The sequence below is a fragment of the Triturus cristatus genome, chromosome 9, assembly GCF_964204655.1.
Source record: "Triturus cristatus chromosome 9, aTriCri1.1, whole genome shotgun sequence".
Taxonomy (NCBI): domain Eukaryota; kingdom Metazoa; phylum Chordata; class Amphibia; order Caudata; family Salamandridae; genus Triturus; species Triturus cristatus.
The window spans coordinates 313,261,564-313,281,000 of NC_140592.1; the positions used below are offsets into that span (position 1 = coordinate 313,261,564).

The window sequence follows — 19,437 nt, forward strand, 5'->3', positions numbered from 1 at the left end:
AAAGACATGTCAATATCACATGTACGCACACCCCTATATTGTCCTAAAGCTAATGGGAAGGTGGAGAGGGCAAATTGGATGATGAAGGAGTGCATACAACTGGCAAACAAGTCAGGGATAGCTATTGAGCCTGCAATTAGAGACATGCTATGGGCATACCACACAACACCAAGTCTGTCAACGGGACAGTCACCCTTTGAATTGTTGAGGGGAAGGAAGGCAGGCACAAAGTTGTCCCCTAACTGGTTGGGTCCGAAGGAGAGGGCAATGGTCAACATGAGTGAATTCAAAGCTAAGACTGATACCCGGCAGAGAAAGTACCAGGAGTGGTATGACAGGAGGTGGGGGGGGTACAGGAGAAATCCCTCAGTCCAGGGCAAAGAGTGTACATCAGGAAACCTGAGCTACAGGGAGGTAGTGGAGGAAAATACTACCCTCCGGGTAGAATCAAGGAGGTCAAAAGAAACGTGGTAATCATGGAGGATGGAAAGAAATGGAGCATGGACAGGGTGGCGTTGGATGAGAGTGGGGGTATCCACAGAGAGGACAACAGGGGTCATGGACAAGGTGCTGGGGTGGTGAAGACACAAATCAGGAGAGGGTACCGCCAAAGGTACACTCCATGCTGGCACAAGGATTTTAGTATGGGAGACCCAAGTCAAGTAGAATGTTTATACTTAGGTCCTCCCCATACATAGGGCACTAAGGGAGGTATGTAGCTTTGCCTTCTCATCCCCTGGGTGAGTTCTTCCCCCCCCCCCCCTTCCCTCCCCTCTTCCCTCCCCTCTATTGGCTGTTAGGGAAGGAAGATGTGTTGTAACTTCCCCCCTTGGTATGTTCCCCCCACCCCTCCCCTTTATCACACATGGTACAGTCGTGGAATGTTGGGATGAAGTCTACCTTAGAATGTTGACAAGGTTGACTTCTGATCAGAGATGCTGGTTACTGACAAGCTGAGGATGCGTTTATGGATTTAACGAATAAAGAAGTTTATCCTATCCACTTACCTGCGTGGTCACTTGCTACACAGACAATACATTAAACTATATGGTGAGCGGCCAAAAAGCGAATTGCAAAGGACTGTGACCTATTTGCAATCTTACTAATATGAGTTTGACGTTCCGCGCCCACTTCTCCAAAGAATGTAATGGCACGTTAAGCAATACTCCAGTAGTACGCTTCCAGCACTCATAAAACCTTTTGAGAATCCGCCTCAGAGATCGCCATTTTGAAAGACGACCAAACTCGTAATTAACAGGCGGGCGTAAAAAAAGAGAGATTTCCTTTGCCCCAAATGTCGACGGCCGGTTCCTTCACTTTCGAAAACAAAATCAAGTGTTTTATTCGAAGATAAACGATGAGTCTCCAGTGCGTTTTTTGTTGCCCTTTATTAGCAGATTCTAAAATGGTCGCCAGAAGAGTTACTTTGTCGTCGGGTGCAAAAACCACTTGATGCAGTTTATCCAATAGCTATAGTCTCCATGTCGGAGGAATCCAATCAAAATATAGTCAATGTTGAGTGAAGTAAGAGTAACCCAATACTGTTTCAAGAATTCAGAACAGCTTGCTTCTGTTTCCCCGCCCCCTAACAAAAAGTCAATGTATATCCAATAGCGCCGATGATTCCCGAAAGATAGTGAATTTAGCCAATGAAACGTTTCAAGGGGGTGAATGTTTGCCGTTTCGTCCAATCGCGTGAGACAAGGGGCGGTCACTCCTCAGGTTTTCCAGCGGCGCCATCTTGAGCAGTTCCTCACTTCGGCGCCGGGCAGCCAATGGTCAACATGGCAGCTCAAGGAGGACGATATTATGGCAATGATAGTGGTCGCGCAACTAAAAGGCAGAAGACTGAGGGCAGCGATTCCGGGGGAAATCCTGCTGGCGGGGTAAGTAGCTCTTGAAATACTGCAAGCCTACTGTGAAAAATAGTCCAGGCCGTTCCCAAAGGGTAGAACCGTGGGTGGTGGCGACAATGTGTTGGACGGGATTTTGCTGGATTTAACTCGCCCGTTGGAGATACGAGTTGGCTAAACAATAAAACTCAGCCGGTGATCCTTGTAGGCGATAGTAGTGTGTCGCGGCTCATTACCGGGGGCACTGAAGGGATATGTAAGACGGAGAGTACCTTACTATAGGGGATTATTTCGTAATAGCATTTGTTTTCTTACTTGATAAGGTTCGCTAGCTTCAAAAGTTTCGGTTTATGGTAGGATAGGTATGTAGACTCTTCGGAACACGAACCGGAAGCACCCCGCTACCACGAGGTCTGCCCGGTGACCGAACAGGGATCACGCCAGCACGGCTTTGTGAATCTCTTCAGTCTATGGATACGCTACAACCCTTTTTCGTTTGTATTCCATTCAGGAAGGTAACTACGATGACCCACACAAGACTGCGGCTTCCCCTGTCGTACATGTCCGCGGCCTGATGGATGGTGTGGTGGAAGCAGACTTGGTGGAAGCGTTGCAGGAGTTTGGCCCCATCAGGTATGGACAAGGAGGGATCAATTGAATATAGTGGCCTATAGTCTATTTAGGAGCTTTCTGCTCTGTGTGTGCTTGGGCGCAGATATGAGGTGAGCTGTTTAAACGCACCCCACCGTTTTTTCCCCACATCCGGGAGTACACGCCAGCGTTCTTAAAACTGGTTTACACCAGGGTGGGTTTGAATTGTATTGTGCCCATTGGCAACCCATGCGGGATCGCCCTAAAAGCCATATCTGTTCACAAAAAATCGAGTCCCCACCAGTCACGTTGAGTATCACATGGTTTCTTTAAGAATTCATCCTTCGTGCGGTGTGAATATGGTGGGGAAAAGGTAAACGTCTTTCCTTTATTTCCAGTTATGTGGTAGTGATGCCTAAGAAAAGACAGGCTCTGGTGGAGTTTGAAGATGTCATTGCTGCATGCAACGCTGTGAACTATGCTGCAGACAACCAGATCTACATCGCAGGGCACCCAGCCTTTGTGAATTATTCAACAAGCCAGAAAATTTCCCGCCCCGGTGATCCTAGTGATGATTCAAGAGGTGTCAACAACGTGCTTCTTCTAACTATCCTCAACCCTATCTACTCAATTACCACGGTAGGTACAGTGAAAACTGGAGAGGGGGATCGGTTTGTTGCTTCACTGTGATGCACTCCGTTTTGAACATGTCTTCAACTCCTACATAGGAACTGCCCATATGGTTGTTCAAAACACGACAGCAGTACATAGGGGTTTGTGATTATTAAATTAATAGGTACACATTAGCAGAGACCAGACTGGGAAGAGCTGTGCCAGGGTGTCAGTAGAGTATCATTTATTCAATTTCAAAATGGGTTCCTAGTGCTTTATCCATTGCCCTGGTGTACGAACACCATGGTGACGAAAGCTGAATTGGAGCCTAGGTTTAATTAAATCAACATTTCCAATTTCTACTTAAAGCTGTTTCGCAGTCCGCCTGAGGGCAACTAATGAAAGAGGACCTTGTGCACAATCAGCAATCCAAGAAATAATTCATCAGTGGGTTGGGGTACCCCATGGCTGCCTAGCGCTTCCCCCGTGCCACGCCCTTTATGGAGTAATTCGTGCTTAGGGCCACCCTAACTTATTTGACCTCGTAAGATTTCCACTTCAAAACCGTCTTTTTCTTCCAACAGCCTCTGTATTCTAAAAATGCTCATTGTTTGTGAAGTCCCCTGGAGGGGACCGAGAAATTCAACATAATGGGGCTACATGGGGGGGGGGGGTGGAAGAAACATGCTGCACGTGATGTCAAAGAAGGGTTTGTGGTGCTATCATCTTCAAAGTTTTCGGGCACAGACCAAACTTTTGTCAGGTAACATTTATACACGTATGACATTTTACTGGGACACCTATTTTTTTGTGTGGGTGCATTCAACCTCCTTCCAGTTACTTGTAGAAATGGGTGTGAAACCAATAATAAACCCGGAGAGCATCTCAATCTTGCAGAACAGTAAATCTAAATTCAACCTGGGGTCACATGTGTAGGTCCTTCAAGGGTTTCCGATAGTATATAACAGTTGAAATAAATATAGGGGGGGGGGAAGACCAGCCATTTGTGACTACTTTTTCACCAGTATCTTCTATACTGTGGTAGATTATTGAAAGAAATATACTGTTACTTCGTGACTCTTCTGGTTGCGGGGAATGTATAGGGCAATAGTCTCACACTGTGTGCCGGGTATACAGCAATTCATTTGGTTAAAACATAGAGTGAAAAATAGGCACCAAGGAAAACAATGTATTTCCGAAGTAGGAACAAGATGTGGAGTTTAGAAACCATCGTTATTTGCACATCTGAAATTTTGGGGAGCTTGCTACCATGTTAGTTACAGCGCATTTTTCAAAATTCCGTCTTTTACACACTTACAATTGGAAGGTAGTAATGCGTAGAAAGACAACACATAACACTTGTTCTACTATTGTGTTCTCCTAGGTCTCCTGATTTAATTCGGTGCCTCACTTGTGTGGAAAGGCTTAGTTACCTGTAGCAGTACACTTATCCAAACCTAACATGGACACACAATAATCCCACTGAAAACTGGCACTTTTTATTGCAGTGTCTAGCTGTGGATTGAGCCTCGGCTCAGCTGGCACCTGGCAAACCTGTACGTTTTTTAAATGTTGACACCCAGGGGAATGCAGGACATGGGTGACTTATGTGGCTCTTTAACCAGGTTATCCAGAATCTCTTGCCAACCTTAGATTCCATTAAAAAAAAAGTGGGGGGAAAACATGTTTACCTACCATTTCTGTGAATGAAAGTTGTGGGATCTGCGTGGAGCCTCACACTTGCACCCAGCATTCCCCCAAGTCTCCCTATAAAAATGGTACCTCACTTGAGTTCCAGCAGCCCAAAACGCAACAAATATCACATTTGTCCACAGAAAAGTGACCCTTATTTTGCCGTGTGCCTAGCTCTGGATTTCTGGCCTTAGCTTAGCCAGCAGCTAGGGAAACCTAGCGAACCTGTACACTTTGAAACCTGGGCATGGGGGGGGGGGGGGTGTTAGATTCTAGGATCCCTGGCAAACCTCAATTTGTAAAACAAATCCCTCCCTCACGTTTCTATCGTGGAAAGTTCTAGAATCTGTAGAGCCACAAAACTAGCATTTGCAATGCGCTAGGTTTATTACTGATAGTTTAGGGGTATTAACGTTGCACATAATAATGCAACGCCAATAGCCTATACTTGACGTAATGGGAGAGCTAGTGCATTGCAAAGTGAGCCAGGAACCAGCAGTGCAGTACCACAAGCTGCTCCTAGTGAGCAAGGCAACCGCACTGCATGTCTGCAAAGTTGGGAGTTATTGACATTAGAAATGGCGTTTTTTTTTCTTCTTTCTTTCCCTGGCCATGTAGGGTGCAGCACTGTGGCCAAAAGTGGGCCTCTTTTGGTCACATGGTACTGCACCCTGCAGAAGATAGGGTAAATCCACCCCACCCATAATGCATTGCATGCAAGACAGTGCTGCGAGTACATTCAAATAGCTGTCCATATATGCAATTAGTAGCTTTGAGATGTGACCATAATTACATTCATTTCGGATTCGGTTTTACTGTGTGGAGCTGATGCGGTTTGTGTAGTAACCACTGCCAGCCTAGTTTAGGACCAAAGTGTGTCCTGCCTGAAGCCTTATAAGAATAGTCTTGAGGCTTTAAGGACGGGTGGGGTGTGAAGTTTGACGCTGTTTTTATCACATTGGTTATATATACATCTTTTTTTTTTTTTTTTCTTTTTTTTTTTTTTTTTTTTTGTTTCGTTTCCGTAGGATGTTCTGTACACCATTTGTAACCCCTGTGGTCCTGTTCAGAGGATTGTCATCTTTAGGAAGAACGGTGTTCAGTCGATGGTGGAATATCCTTTTGTGGTGGTCGTGTTTTGTTTGTTTTTTATTAAGATGTATACAGTTAACTGACGTGTCTTACTGTATTTAAATGGCTTTCCTCTATGGTCGTTGTTGAACAAATTAAACTGCAGAACTCCGTCTTCGGCAAGGCGCAGGTATGAATCTATCTTGGCGGTTCCACATCCTTGGACGCTCATTGAGATTTAACAGGCTTATTGTATTCGTCAACGTGGGGTTTATTAAATACGGTTTCTGCAGCGGCTACGGGCAGTTAAAAGTCGAAAGGATGGTCTAAGCCACACGTGTAAAGGTCACCTGAGAAGTGGTAGCAGTTTGAGACTTCTGTTTCCAGCATGATTGAATGTCGTTTAAAAAAATTAAGTTGGAGGACGGAGGACATTTAGAGTAGTAAATCGCAATCCTCTTATTCTCCCCCGAAAGTTTGGGAGTGTAGTCGAGACTGGTGATAACCTACAATTTGCTTATTGTGGAGTATGATTTGATTTACTGCATTGTACTTAATATTGTCCTTGACCCTATTGAACGTTCGACTCTGTTCAAAGTGCGCAAAGAGCGAAGGCATCTCTAAATGGGGCAGATATATACTCCGGATGCTGCACTCTAAAGATCGAGTATGCCAAGGTAAGGTACTCACTTGTATGCGGAGTATTTAAGTTTCAGGTTTTCCACAATTTTCGACTGATTGATGAATTTTTATTTTAGCCAACCCGGCTGAATGTGTTCAGGAACGACCAAGACACCTGGGATTACACGAATCCCAACCTGAATGGCCAAGGTAACTTTACTTTAGTTAACGCTCTAACATACACTTAAAGGCTTTTTGCTATGCAAGACTCACTTCATATGGGTTTTCACACACTGAAATGCCATTGTGGTTCCTTCTAAACTCAGTTTTGGTTCCTTAATTATTTGGCCTTGTATTCAACCCTGGTCTTAAGTAACCATTGTTTCAACATCGTAAGTGAAGGGGTGCTACCGTGATCCCATGCTTCACCGACCTCGAGCTCCTGAAGTTTTTTTTTTTTTAATTTAAATACTTGTATATATGCCTTTCTGGTGCATTTACGTTAGTTTTGGGCCCGTGTGCACCGTGTTCATTGTAGCAGTATTTTGTTTACCCATAATTTTAACTAATCCCTGTACACAGCAAATCTATTTTCCAGTCCCTTTACATGACTGAACACGCAGTCTATTTTCCAGTCCCTTTACATGACTGAACACGCAGTTAATGCTATGAACTACAACTGGAAATACGTATTTAGTCTGCTTGGCCTTTTTGTGTTTTTACGCTGGCCAATACAACCTCACCTGTTGGATATGATCTAGTTTAAAAGGGTAGAAAACTGAATTTAGGTTGACGAGCAATGGCATTCCACAACTATACTTAACACATGACATTTCTCTTCCAAGGTACATGTTAGTGATGCGCAGAGGCACACAAGTTGAAAGTCTGCATTTTTGGGTGCACTTGAGGAACATGGTAGTCTTGTGTTCCGTCCCTTTCCGGGCTCTTAAGCAGTAGTTCAGAACATTGCTTTGAGGCCCAAAAATGGATATTGCTTGCCTCTGTACATCCCTAAACACTCAGTGTAGAAAATCACTAGATACTTCCGGAGGAACATTCATCATGTACAAGACCGACAACAAACTTGTTCATACATCAAGAACACAACACGGTGATCCAGGAACCCGCTGTACAAGAGGCCGACAACATGCCACAGCAGACATGTTACAACCACTGAGATGACGAACATGCCACAACAATCATGTTACAAGCACTGAGAGATGCTACAGCTATCATGTAACAAGCAGAGAAAGATGCCACAGCAGTTGCGTAACAAGCACTGAGATGCAACAGCAGTCATGTAGAAGCACTGAGCTGCAACAGCAGTCGTGTAACAAGCACTGATGCCACAAGTCATGTAAAAAGCACTGATGCCACAAGTCATGTACCAATCCTAAAGTCGAGCAGACTAGGAAACACAGAAACAAGAACAGACGAGTCCCGCGAAGAAACTTAATTCCTAGAGTGGATTAGACCCCGTTGCTTTTCGACTTGGGATGCTTTTCTGCCTCTACACTTGTCGCTCGGTTTTAGAGGGCTTTATCAGCTGCTAATCTTTACCGTCGAAAGATAATCTCAAGGCACACAGATTCGTCGTGTAGCTGGGGGCATTGGCGCGTGCATACATGTGATAACAGGCACACTCCTCAAAGCAGGAGACATGCACATGAGCTACACAGAGCCAGAAGCATCACACCAGAGCAGGAGGCGAACACGGAGTGACACTCATTAGCACACTTCATGTCCTCTTCTGATACCCTGAAGACACAAAGCTGTGAGCCTTTTCAGCACTATACTCTTGATTTTGAAAATTTGTTGTTCTCCTCCTCCCTGGAATTTACTTATGACTGAAACCATGTAATGCAGGGTCGCAGTGTATGTTTGATGGGACGCCATCTTTCAGACCCCTGCTTGCTCTGAAGCTCCAATGGTAAGAGACATGCAGTTTGTAATAGTACTCTGTACTCCAGCTGTAAGTAACCTTTTTAATTTTTGGATGGAATTGTTAAATGTATACAATGCTTTAGTACAAATGTAAATCAGTGTTCGTTGCTCAGATATTGTACAAAAATTAATTATTTTGTAGTATGCTTTAATTTTCCCTGGGTGCTTCTAGATAACCATTGAGCTTAGATTTTGAGTTTAAAAAAAGGAGTGCGCATGTTTTCGGACCAGCAAGAAGCATGTTTGGGTAGCATGCCTTTTCTATTTATATATGTATAATTAGTTTCTAACCGTGGTCCGTAGTATGTATGTGCAAAAGTGGTGGTGGGTTTGGAGGGATGTTGTTACCCTCTATTTTTGAGGTCGAATAAGCTGGTCCGGCGGGCTATTAATGGTAACTGGGTTTTTCGAATGTTTCCTTGATGGCTCTCTAATGGAAATATTGTGCTTCCATAGGAGACGCTAGCAATAACCCCAACAAGCGCCAAAGGCAGCCACCCTTGCTTGGTGATCATCCAGCAGAATATGGTAAGGCTGGACCTGGACCAGCAATGGGTAAGTTTTCGGTTGAACAGCTTTTTGACTCTCAGTTCTGGTACACTTAAGGCCATGAGTGAATAATAAAAATGTCTGATAAATGGGAGGGCTAAACAATGCACCGTAGAACAGATACTTTGGTACTGATCAAACAGCTTGTATCCGTTAAGGTCGCTTTGTACCAATTTGGTAAATGTTCCCCCTCTGATCGTTTTAAATTACCTAATCTGACATTAGTCCCGATTCTTTGTTTAATTTACCTTGACGTATGGCTAATGTGATGTCTGGGGACACGTCTTGGCCATAGCAATGAAAAATGTTATCAGAAGTTAATGGACCTCTCGGTCCCCGCCCTTCCCCTAGCAGACTAAGTTGGTCCGATCTGCTTTCTGCTACTTAAGTGGCTGAATCAAATGATTAAGCTGAGTAGTTGCTTTTGCTGACAGGGGTGGGGGTGGCGGGAGGTAGAACATAAGTCAAAATCCGTAACAATCAGAAATCTAGTGAGCTTTTAGAAATTATCAGTTTAGAAGGCCAGGTGTGCTGTTTCTTTACTCGTTTTGCTAAATGCATGTTTTGATTGTGACCAGTACGATTGACTTAAGCCTAGCACATGCCCTGCCACCTGCAATTGTGCACTTTTCTCCAAACGGAGTGCTAAGTATTTGTTGGTACTTATGGTAAACCATTTGTTGCTTAGGCGGACCTCATGGTGCCTATCATGGGCACTATGACGATGGATACGGTCCCCCGGCACCTCACTATGAAGGAAGACGAATGGGTCCCCCTCCTGCATCTGGCCCACCTTCTCGTCGTGGACCACGGAGCTTTCAACCTCAGTACGGAGGGCATCCGCCCCCACTCCCGCCTCCGCAAGAGTTTGGCCCACATGCTGACAGTTCCGTTCTGATGGTGTATGGCCTGGAGCCTTCAAAGATGAACTGTGATCGAGTCTTCAATGTGTTCTGTCTTTATGGAAATGTGGAGAAGGTAAATGTCGTTTTCATCCTTCAACGCCAGTTTTGTGCTTCAGGGTTAGTGTGCTACTGTTTAACGTGTTAAACCGTGCCAGCTGGTAGATGGCTGTAGCGATCTGCAGCTAGTATTCATGACTGGTCTGATCTATATGAAGGAGCATAGATTGAGTGGGGCATGGTTGCACTCAACTGCCTACATCATTTTTCTAGGTTAAATTCATGAAGAGTAAACCTGGAGCTGCCATGGTAGAGATGTCCGACGGTTATGCTGTAGATCGTGCCCTCACCCACCTAAACAACAATTTCATGTTTGGACAGAAACTCAACGTTTGGTATGTACACAAACCGTGCTACTTGTCCACGGGCCCTTGTTAGGCTTCATCGATGTACTCTAAAGCTTTGTTGCAATGCACTAAACATTTGTGGATTTTGGAATGTACTTGTTTATAAAGTGGCATTCATGCTCCCATGCATTTGTCTGCAGTGTTTCCAAGCAGCATGGTATCATGCCGGGCCAGTCCTATGTACTCGAAGATGGTTCGTGCAGTTTTAAGGATTTCAGTGGCTCTCGGAATAACCGTTTTTCCTCACCGGAACAAGCAGCAAAGAACAGGATACAGCACCCCAGCAGCATCCTTCATTTCTTCAATGCACCTCAGGAAGTGACAGAGGACAACTTCTACGAGGTCAGAACCCAGTAGCTTCCTGTTATTTTCCTCTTGTAGTTTATTTGGCATGCAGCCCATAACATGTTAAATATAAAAACCAGAGTACAAAAGGTGCACACATATTAAAATGAGGAGACCTCTTTGCGTGTTTCAAGTCCCGATATGGCAAGTTGCAAACATTTGATGCAAGGAACTTGCATATGTCCAAAGCTGGTTAAATTCAAGCACATTTTCTGTTGAGGCTATAGAAAATCAAGATTGTTTTGGTACTACTTTTAGTGGTTTAACGACGTGACTAATTTAGGTTCATTGTTGCTATATTTGATATACTGACCCGTCTCTGAAGCTAAACTGCTATATATGCAATTGGATGGAAATGGCCTTTAGCTGAGGGGTTTGCGATTAACTAAGACTTTATCAACTTGATTGAATGGAGCAATGGAGGCTATTGACCACCCCTTGTACTTGCTGTGAAAGTTTTAATGGCATTTTCATCTTTCTCCACTTTCTGTGCCCCTGCAGATTTGCGAGGAGTTGGGTGTAAAGAAGCCAAGTTCAGTCAAGGTGTTTACTGGAAAAAGTAAGTCCTTCGATAGTTGAACAATTGAATACGTGGTGTGTGCACAGCAACAAACAATGGTGATAATGTTTTAATGAATGTCGTCCCCTGCCTGGCTATCTCGGGGGGCCCCATCCCGCTCTTGACCACGACCAGGCATCTGCAGATCGGTTGTAATGGTCAGATTGCACCGTACTGGCGAGTCATAATTTCTCGACCAAGCATTTCAGGCTTGATTGTTTTTTATTGGAGTAGGATGATAGTTTATTTGCATACGGCTGGCTGATGTCTGAGTTGGCATTGAGTCAAATAACAGACTAAAGTACAGCACCAATTAATGACAAATGGCTGCTGAATTGAAGCGATCTAAAATCACTTCTCTTGCCATTAGTTTCTTTCTGTGTACAACGTTTATACATTGAGGCCTTAAGAGGTATATAATGGCTTTTAGTAATTTCATTGTCACTGGTCCAACAGGTGCACGGAGTTCTTCTGGCTTGCTGGAATGGGATGAAAAGAATGATGCTTTGGAAACGCTGAGCGTATTAAACCACTTTCAGATGAAAAACCCAAGTAAGTCTGGGAAGGTGTATTCGATCTCGCTTGTCCCACCATAACATTTTATTTTTCATCATAAAGTATCTCGATAACTACACATGCAAAACTTTTCTTTTAAATTGTGTAGTTAGTTTCTTGCAAGGGTAAGTAACACATGGCAAGAGGGTACAGCTTTACTTTGTCACACAAAGAATAAACAAGTAATTTCCTTACAAGTAATTACATTGTTAAAACGCAGTAAAAGAGAATACTAAAAGGACACGCGTCCATTACGGTGAACCAAGTTTGTCACACAATACTCTTGAGCGTTTGATCCTTAAAGCAATTGGAAATTTAGCTAAACCAAATACTGCAATTAACCTTGTATCTGTGCTGAGAATTCTAAGCGCTTCCAGATAATGTCTATGATCAATGAACCCGCATAGTGATATAATTTGCTTGGTCCTCAGATTTTTATAATGGGGCAAAAAAATAGTAAATGGACCAGGGATTCAGGACCTCTCTTATATGCTGAACACGTAATTCAGGGAAGCTTGGCTTTGCAATCTACTACAGAACACCTTGTTTGTGAGTGACTGACTTCTAAATTGAGAAAACTGTTTCCATGTTAAGTGACACAATCGGCTTTAAAAGCAATTAACTGCTGGGTAAGCGATCCCTTGTCATTAGGAACACTCCACCGTAGTGAATTCCCAGTAAACTTCTTTAGCTCTTGTGATCTGGGACGTATCTGGTTCATTCCAATAGGATTCCAACCTCCATTTCCTTAGGAGTACCCGGAGGGAATGAAACTAAAAGATTTTTTCCAGTCCTTGGAGATACCATGAGGTTCAAAAGTCCCACATTGGGTCAGTGCTTTAGTAAACCAGTCGATACCAAAACATTGGTAGCCTACATCCCATTTTGTGGGCAGTCGTTCATTGAGCCAAGTAGAGAAATTGGAATCTGAGTTTGGAAGAATATTCCCATAATTTTGCTCCATAGATAACCTAGATAGCCTAAGGTTTTGGTATTATGAATTTCTAATGCTGTAGCCACTTAACCTGATGCAGTTCTTTTATTAATCTTGCTTATGTTAGAGGTTTGTTGGATGAGTGAGATGTGCTTTCTCAGGTTAGGGGACCCAGCTCACTTTTGGGTTGAGTATATCCCTAAATCAAAAGTGGAAACCAATACAATGGGGTGATTCCCCCAACGTACATACTCTTCGGTGTCTTCAGGGTACCATGTACTTGGTTTGAGTTATTTAACTCCACGCTTATCACAGAAGCGATTGAAATCATTCAATAGCTGCTGGAGACTTGGATAACAATAGCGTAACATCGGCAAAGAAGGGCGGGAGCCCTCCCATCTGACCCTAGGAGTATCGCACCCATCCCGGTACCCTACTACATAAATAAATAGTGAAAACCGGGTGGGTGCTAAAACACACCCCTGTCTAACTCCACACCTTATCACAAAGGGCCCGATTAGCTGAGTTATCATCAAAATATCCAATAAATTTAGTGGGACCCCCATCTCGGCCAACACATTCCAGTTTGCCCTGGGGCTCCAAATCAGTTCCATAATCCAGTTAGTAGGATATCAGATTAGTTTCTCCAGTGTTAAAGCTGAACACTAAACGGGTGATCAGCCTTGGCTCCCATTCTAACAAGCTGTCTGCTGCAAAGCGCTTAACGGCCTAGTCAGGGTAGGAAATGCTGCAGCTTTTAAAAAAAAAAAGTTGATATATTTTCTTTCCACTTGAGGTGAATTCTTTTGAGCACTGTCAATTCCTGGTCAGTAATTTTCCTCAAATATTGGTGTTTGGTTTTGAATGGTTTATTTTCTAATGGCTAATGTGAAGTGATGTGGGCGTTGTTTTCACATTCCAGCCTGCATTCTGGATACATTCTGTATTCTAGGGCAATCCTGTCTGCGGGAACATGTCCGAAACTTTAATCGTACAAATGCTTGATTGAACTTATTAAATCGTGATCTCCAGAGTATTAAAATAGTTTTTTCTTTCTTGCAGGTGGGCCATACCCATACACCCTTAAACTCTGCTTTTCCACAGCTCAGCACGCATCCTAACAGCCTAGGCGCAGCCACCCTGACATTGACCCTTTTGTGATTGTTATGTTTCCTCTTTTATAATATAAAGATTTAGTAGCCAGGTGTTAATCGTGCTGTTGGATGTTGAAGTAAAACTGTTTAAAAGCCTCATTTTTTTAACTCTGTAAATTAGTTTTATTTGTGCTGCCAGTGTTAGCATTACATTACAATAAAACAAACTTGGTCTTAAATTTGGTGCCGCATCTCATTCCCTTTTTAACCAATGAGCCCTGCAAGGTTCTAATTCTGTCTCAACCAGGCTGGCTTGGACACTGAATGAAGACTGGATGTATGCCTTTTGGGAAACTACTAGTTTGGAAAGCTGGTGTTAAAACTATCTGATGCAACGTCATTCCACTGTCTTTTATATGCCTTTATCTCAAATTCAGTGCAGGAGATGGTAGGTTTGGGCAAAAAATTGGGATCATTGCTACAAGTTTGAGGTAATTAGCAGTAGGGAGTGGCCGAAGCCATTCATGAAGGGAAGGTGTTGTGCCTTTTCCTAGAGTGTAATTAAAGGTAAGGTTCCCTCATGCGTACTTTCAGCATAAACTACAGAAGTTGGAGTAAGATTTCGCATACTTAATCAATTAGAATATCTCTCAAATCTGATCTTTCTGTGCCTCTGGATTAGTGCTTATCTGTGGTTCAGAATTTGGAACACTGGGGTGTAGGGATGGTGTCTGAATGCTGTAGTACAAGTGTACTGCAGAGATCATGATGTGAAATCCAATCAAACATGGTGTTTGTAAAGCGCACTACATACCTGCGAGGATCTGGGGGGGGGGGGGTGCTACTGTTAGAAAAGCCGGGTCATGAGGTCTTCTGAATGTTAGGTCTTCGGTCTGCCGAAGGCTGATGGGGAGAGGGTGTTCCATGTGTTGGCGGCGAGGTGGGAGAATGATCTGCCGCCGCCAGTCACTCTTCAGATGCGGGGGACAGTGGTGAGGGCGCGGTCTGCAGAGCTGGGGTGTCTGCTGTTAAGGTTGCGTTGGTCCGGTGTGGTGGAGTGCCTTGTGTGCGAGGAGCTTGAAGGTTATCCTCTTGTTGACAGGGAGCCAGTTCTGGCGTGCGGAGGTGTTCTGGATGCGTTTCAGGAGTTTAGACGGGGCTCCTGCGTAGTGCGTTTCCGTAGTCCAGTCTACTGCTGACGACTAGGTCCTGGGTGAACGTCCTAGTTTCGGTGGGGATCCACTTGAAGATCCTGCGAAGCATGCAGAGGGTGAGTCTGGAGATGGCCTTGACCTGCTTCGTCATGGAGAGGGTAGAGTCGAGGACCCCTAGGTTGCGTGGTCGGTGGGTGTTAGGGTTGTTCCTAGTGCTGTCGCCCACCTGGAGTGGTCCCAGGCCGAGGGTGTGGATCCGAGGATGAGGACCTCATTGTCAGAGTTCAGCTTCAGTCGGATGTTACTCATCCTGTCGGCGACTGCCTTCATTCCATCGTGGAGGTTGGTTTTGGTGGTGAGGGAGAGGATCAGCTGGGTGTGTGTAGGAGATGATGTGCGATGTGGGCAAGTGGTGCCATGTAGATGTTGAACGGGCCGAGGGATGAGCTGTGGGGCACGCCGCAGATCTCGGTGGCTTCGGAGCGGAAGGGGGGGCGGAGTCGGACGCTTTGTTTTGCCAGAGGAAGGAGGTTGTCCAGTCCAGGGCCTTCACTTGGATTCTAGCGTCGTAGAGGCGTGTTCGTAGTGTGCGGTGGCAGACCGTGTCGAAGGCAGCTGATGGGTCCAGGAGGATGAGGGCCGCAGTTTCTCCGTTGTCTAGCAGGGTCCTGATGTCATCTGTGGCGACAATGAGGGCAGTTTCATTGCTGCGGGTCCCGGACTGGGACGGGCCCAGGATGCATGCTGTTCTCTTCCAGGATGCATGCTGTTCTCTTCCAGGATGCATGCTGTTCTCTTCCAGGATGCATGCTGTTCTCTTCCAGGATGCATGCTGTTCTCTTCCAGGATGCATGCTGTTCTCTTCCAGGATGCATGCTGTTCTCTTCCAGGATGCATGCTGTTCTCTTCCAGGATGCATGCTGTTCTCTTCCAGGATGCATGCTGTTCTCCTCCAGGATGCATGCTGTTCTCCTCCAGGATGCATGCTGTTCTCCTCCAGGATGCATGCTGTTCTCCTCCAGGATGCATGCTGTTCTCCTCCAGGATGCATGCTGTTCTCCTCCAGGATGCATGCTGTTCTCCTCCAGGATGCATGCTGTTCTCCTCCAGGATGCATGCTGTTCTCCTCCAGGGAGCTGGTCAGTTGGTTGTTGACTGCCTTTTCAATGATCTTACCCGGGAGATAGGTCGGAAGTTCTTGAGGTCCTTTGGGTCTGCCTTGGGTTTCTTGAGTAAGGCGTTGATCTGTGCTTCCAGCTCTCCGGGAAGGTCGTCTCGAAGGAGATGTTGATGGTTTTCTGGAGATGGGGTGCAATGGTGCTGCTGGCTTTATTGAAGGATTTGTGGGTACGGGTCTTCCGGGGGTCTGCAGTGGACGATGTTCATGATCTTGATGGTGTCGTCGTTGATATTGGTCCAGGCGGGTGGTGGTCGTGGGAGCGGGGGTCTCAGTGGTTGCCGGGGTGGTGACGGCGTTTAAGCTGTCATGGATGTCTGCGATCTTGCGATGGAAGAAGGTGGCAAGCGAGTCGCACATGTCTTGCGAAGGTGAGATGTCGTTGGTGTAGCTGGGGTTGGAGAGTTCCTTTACGATGTTGAAGAGCTCTTTGCTGTTGAGCGTTGTCTAGGCGGTCTTTGAAGGAGGTCCTTTTGGCGGATCTGATGAGGTGGTGGTGTCTGAGTGTGGCGTTCTTGTGGGCTGTGTAGCTTTCTGGTGTTCGTTCATGGATCTGGGTTTTTTCGAGTTGTCAGGTTTGCTTGGAGGTCTTCGGTGAACCAGCTGGCTTTCTTTGCTAGTGTGGGTGTTTGAGGGCTTCTTGAGTGGGGCGAGGGTGTTGGCGCAGTCGGTGATCCACTATTTGAGGTTGCAAGTGGCGGAGACTGTCGGTTGGATCTGCGGGTGGGCTTGGGGTGGTGGAAAGCTGGTCTTCGGTGACAGCTCCAGCAGCGGCGAGGCATCTGTTGGGTGTGGTGGTGCGTGGTTGGTTTCTGGAAGGTGAAGTGGATGTATCGGTGATCAGTCCAGTGGAGCTTGGTGATGTGGTTGAAGGAGACGTGGGAGCTTGCGGATAAGATGGGGTCAAGGGTGTGGCCCGCGGAGTGGGTGGGTGTAGTGACTAGTTGTCAATCAGGGTGGAGGAGTTGGTGTCGTTGTTGTTCTAGAGGTGGAAGTTCAGGTCCCCGAGGAGGATGTAGTCCGTGGAGGCGAGGGCGTGTGTGCTGACTAGGTTGGTGATGGAGTCTGAACTGTGGTCAGGGGGATCTGTAGATGAGGGTTCCTCGGAGGGTGGTGTTGGGATCGGTGTGGATCTGGAAGTGCAGGTGTTCAGCGGTGCTGAGGGTGTCGGCAGTGTTGGTTGAGAGTGTTCCTGTTAACGATGGAGATTCCTCCTCCTGCTCCATTGGTGCGGTCCCTGCGGGTTATCTTATAGCCTTCTGGGATGGCTATGGCGATGTCTGGAGCCGAGGAGGGGTTCACCCAGGTCTGTCAGGAAGGCGACATCTGGGGTGTTGGAGTCCAGTAGGTCCCAGAGTTCCATGGCGTGTTTGCGTGTGGAGCGGGTGTTGAAAAGAATGTGTGAGGTGGTTGGGTTCTTTGGTAAGTGGGTTGGCGGGCTGGATGCTGGTGAAACTGCAGTTCCGGCAGCAGAAGGGTCCTTTGGTGCGCTTCGGGGAGGCCAGGCAGCAGGTGTGAGTGTCTGGTGTTGAGTGCTTAGGGTGCTGGAGTTGTAGCGGAGGCGGGTGTCGTGGCGGGCTGGGCACAGTCCGGGCGCAGACGGGCTTGCGTGGATAGGTTCATGACTGCTTAAAAATTTGCAGATTAATACTGTATGTGTAGAACTAAAAAATAACATTTCTGTAAAAGTGGAAAATTAAGTTGGTGTCCTTATCTTGATTTGTGCTTGGGAGCAGCCTCCAGTACAGTGAACTACTATGGATAATTGGTGATCTTAAAGCACTGGCAAATATATTAGGCTCAAAGTAATCTGCTAGAGATTATCACCTTCTCTTAGATATCTGAATTTTGAAAATATTGGTGACGCACACCCTTTGGCAAGGCGCAAACGGCTCTCTACTGTTGCAGCAAGGAGAGCTACTATCGCCACACAGGTAAACAGCCAGTCTCAATTTAATGCTCCACAGTTTGCCACTTCTATAGAAACATGAACAATGCTCATTACAAAAGGACAATGTATATACAAAAGATATCTGGTCACTTGTCTCTAACCTATATTCTACACATTTTCACTGAAATTCCAAAAATTTGTGATTTTTGTCGTTCTCTTCCCAAGATTTCTTATTGGATTCTGTGTACTCTTGGCTAATTCAATTTCCTGCACCTAGTCTTCAATTATGTTTGCTATGTACTAGGCCAACAGAATGCCAAGACCATAAATTCCTTCAGGCTCAAACGCAGGTTTTCCTTTTAACTAAGGACTTGCTGGTCATGCGCTCCATTTTCAAGTGAAATTTTCACCCATTGCATCAGCATGAAATTTTGCCTTTCACTACACAATTTTATCACTTTCTTCTGGTGTCTGCTGTAGCATAACTTAATGTTTTCATTTACTCAACATCCCCCCCCTAGATGTTTCAACTGCTTGATCTAAAGCCTGAGTCTCTACTTGACACTAAGGTGACGTGTATTGCCCTGAGCATCTACTATTCGTGTTTGTGTCCTAACTGAACACATCCCTTCCACCTTTGAACGAATCCTCCTAAAATATGCTAAATTAATACCAAAATATATCAATAACCGGGCCATGAGCCTGAATAAGGCTCCCAAATTAAGGATGGTAATAATGAAAAACCACCTACTAAGCCAATTATCTGCAGCACTTCTAACTACCATTTTCATCTGTAGATTATGCAATGTTTGTACCCTCTGACCTGCCCATTAGCATAACTACATTATCATTTTCATGGTGCTCAGCTTTTTTGTTTCATTAAATTAATCTTTCATAGTATTTGGACTTCATAAGTTCCCATCAAGTTATCTCTAGCCAGCGAGCCTGCCTGAACAAACCGCAGAATACTTGCAAAGAACTGCATCCATAAACATCCAGTACTCTGGGGGGGGGGGGGGGGGCAGCATTCCAAGTGGTAGTACCATAATATTCAGCAGTTATACTTTGATGTTGTTTGGACAGTTCATTTAAGTCTTGACAGATTAACTCCAGGAATGACCAAAATGGGGCGTGCTAAGTGACTAATGTGCAGAGGCCATCCCAGCGGCAACTGAGTGTGACAGTAGGTTTGAGGCGTATGAGCTGCAGATTACATTTTTGCATAGATCGCTATCTGGTGTTGGGCCCGGATGTTTGCAGTTTGTTTTTCCTCTTGGAAAGTCTTTGGAAGTCACGAGGTTGGTGACTCCTCCCTTTGATCGTATTGCGCATGGGCTTCGGCTCCATCCTCAGATTGTTTTTTTCCGCCATCTGGCTCGGGTGTAATACTTTGCGCTCCGGTTCCAAACATTTCCAGTTCGACGATCGAAGTGGAATCCTCACTCATCGCGGTATTGTTCAGATCCAGATCTCCTCAATCACCTTC

At 45.4% G+C, this 19,437-nt stretch overlaps 1 protein-coding gene across 1 annotated transcript; it reads left to right on the forward strand.

The window, feature by feature from the left end:
- The first annotated feature begins 1,713 nt into the window (after positions 1–1,713).
- HNRNPL (heterogeneous nuclear ribonucleoprotein L) lies at positions 1,714–13,968 on the forward strand. Its single transcript, XM_085625005.1, has 13 exons — positions 1,714–1,886; positions 2,365–2,486; positions 2,843–3,083; positions 5,777–5,862; positions 6,400–6,496; positions 6,578–6,650; positions 8,841–8,939; positions 9,622–9,911; positions 10,109–10,230; positions 10,383–10,584; positions 11,089–11,146; positions 11,603–11,698; positions 13,698–13,968. Exons 1-13 carry the CDS (start codon positions 1,776–1,778, stop codon positions 13,754–13,756), a joined length of 1,656 nt encoding a protein of 551 aa, XP_085481131.1. The 5' UTR covers positions 1,714–1,775; the 3' UTR covers positions 13,757–13,968.
- Positions 13,969–19,437: the final 5,469 nt, after the last annotated feature.

Excerpts from the sequence above, each read along its gene's own strand:
- HNRNPL (XM_085625005.1), top strand. The coding sequence starts at position 1,776 with ATGGTCAACATGGCAGCTCAAGGAGGACGATATTATGGCAATGATAGT. Across the intron at positions 9,912-10,108 it reads TTTATGGAAATGTGGAGAAG|GTTAAATTCATGAAGAGTAA; the intron begins GTAAATGTCGTT and ends TCATTTTTCTAG. Across the intron at positions 10,231-10,382 it reads GGACAGAAACTCAACGTTTG|TGTTTCCAAGCAGCATGGTA; the intron begins GTATGTACACAA and ends ATTTGTCTGCAG.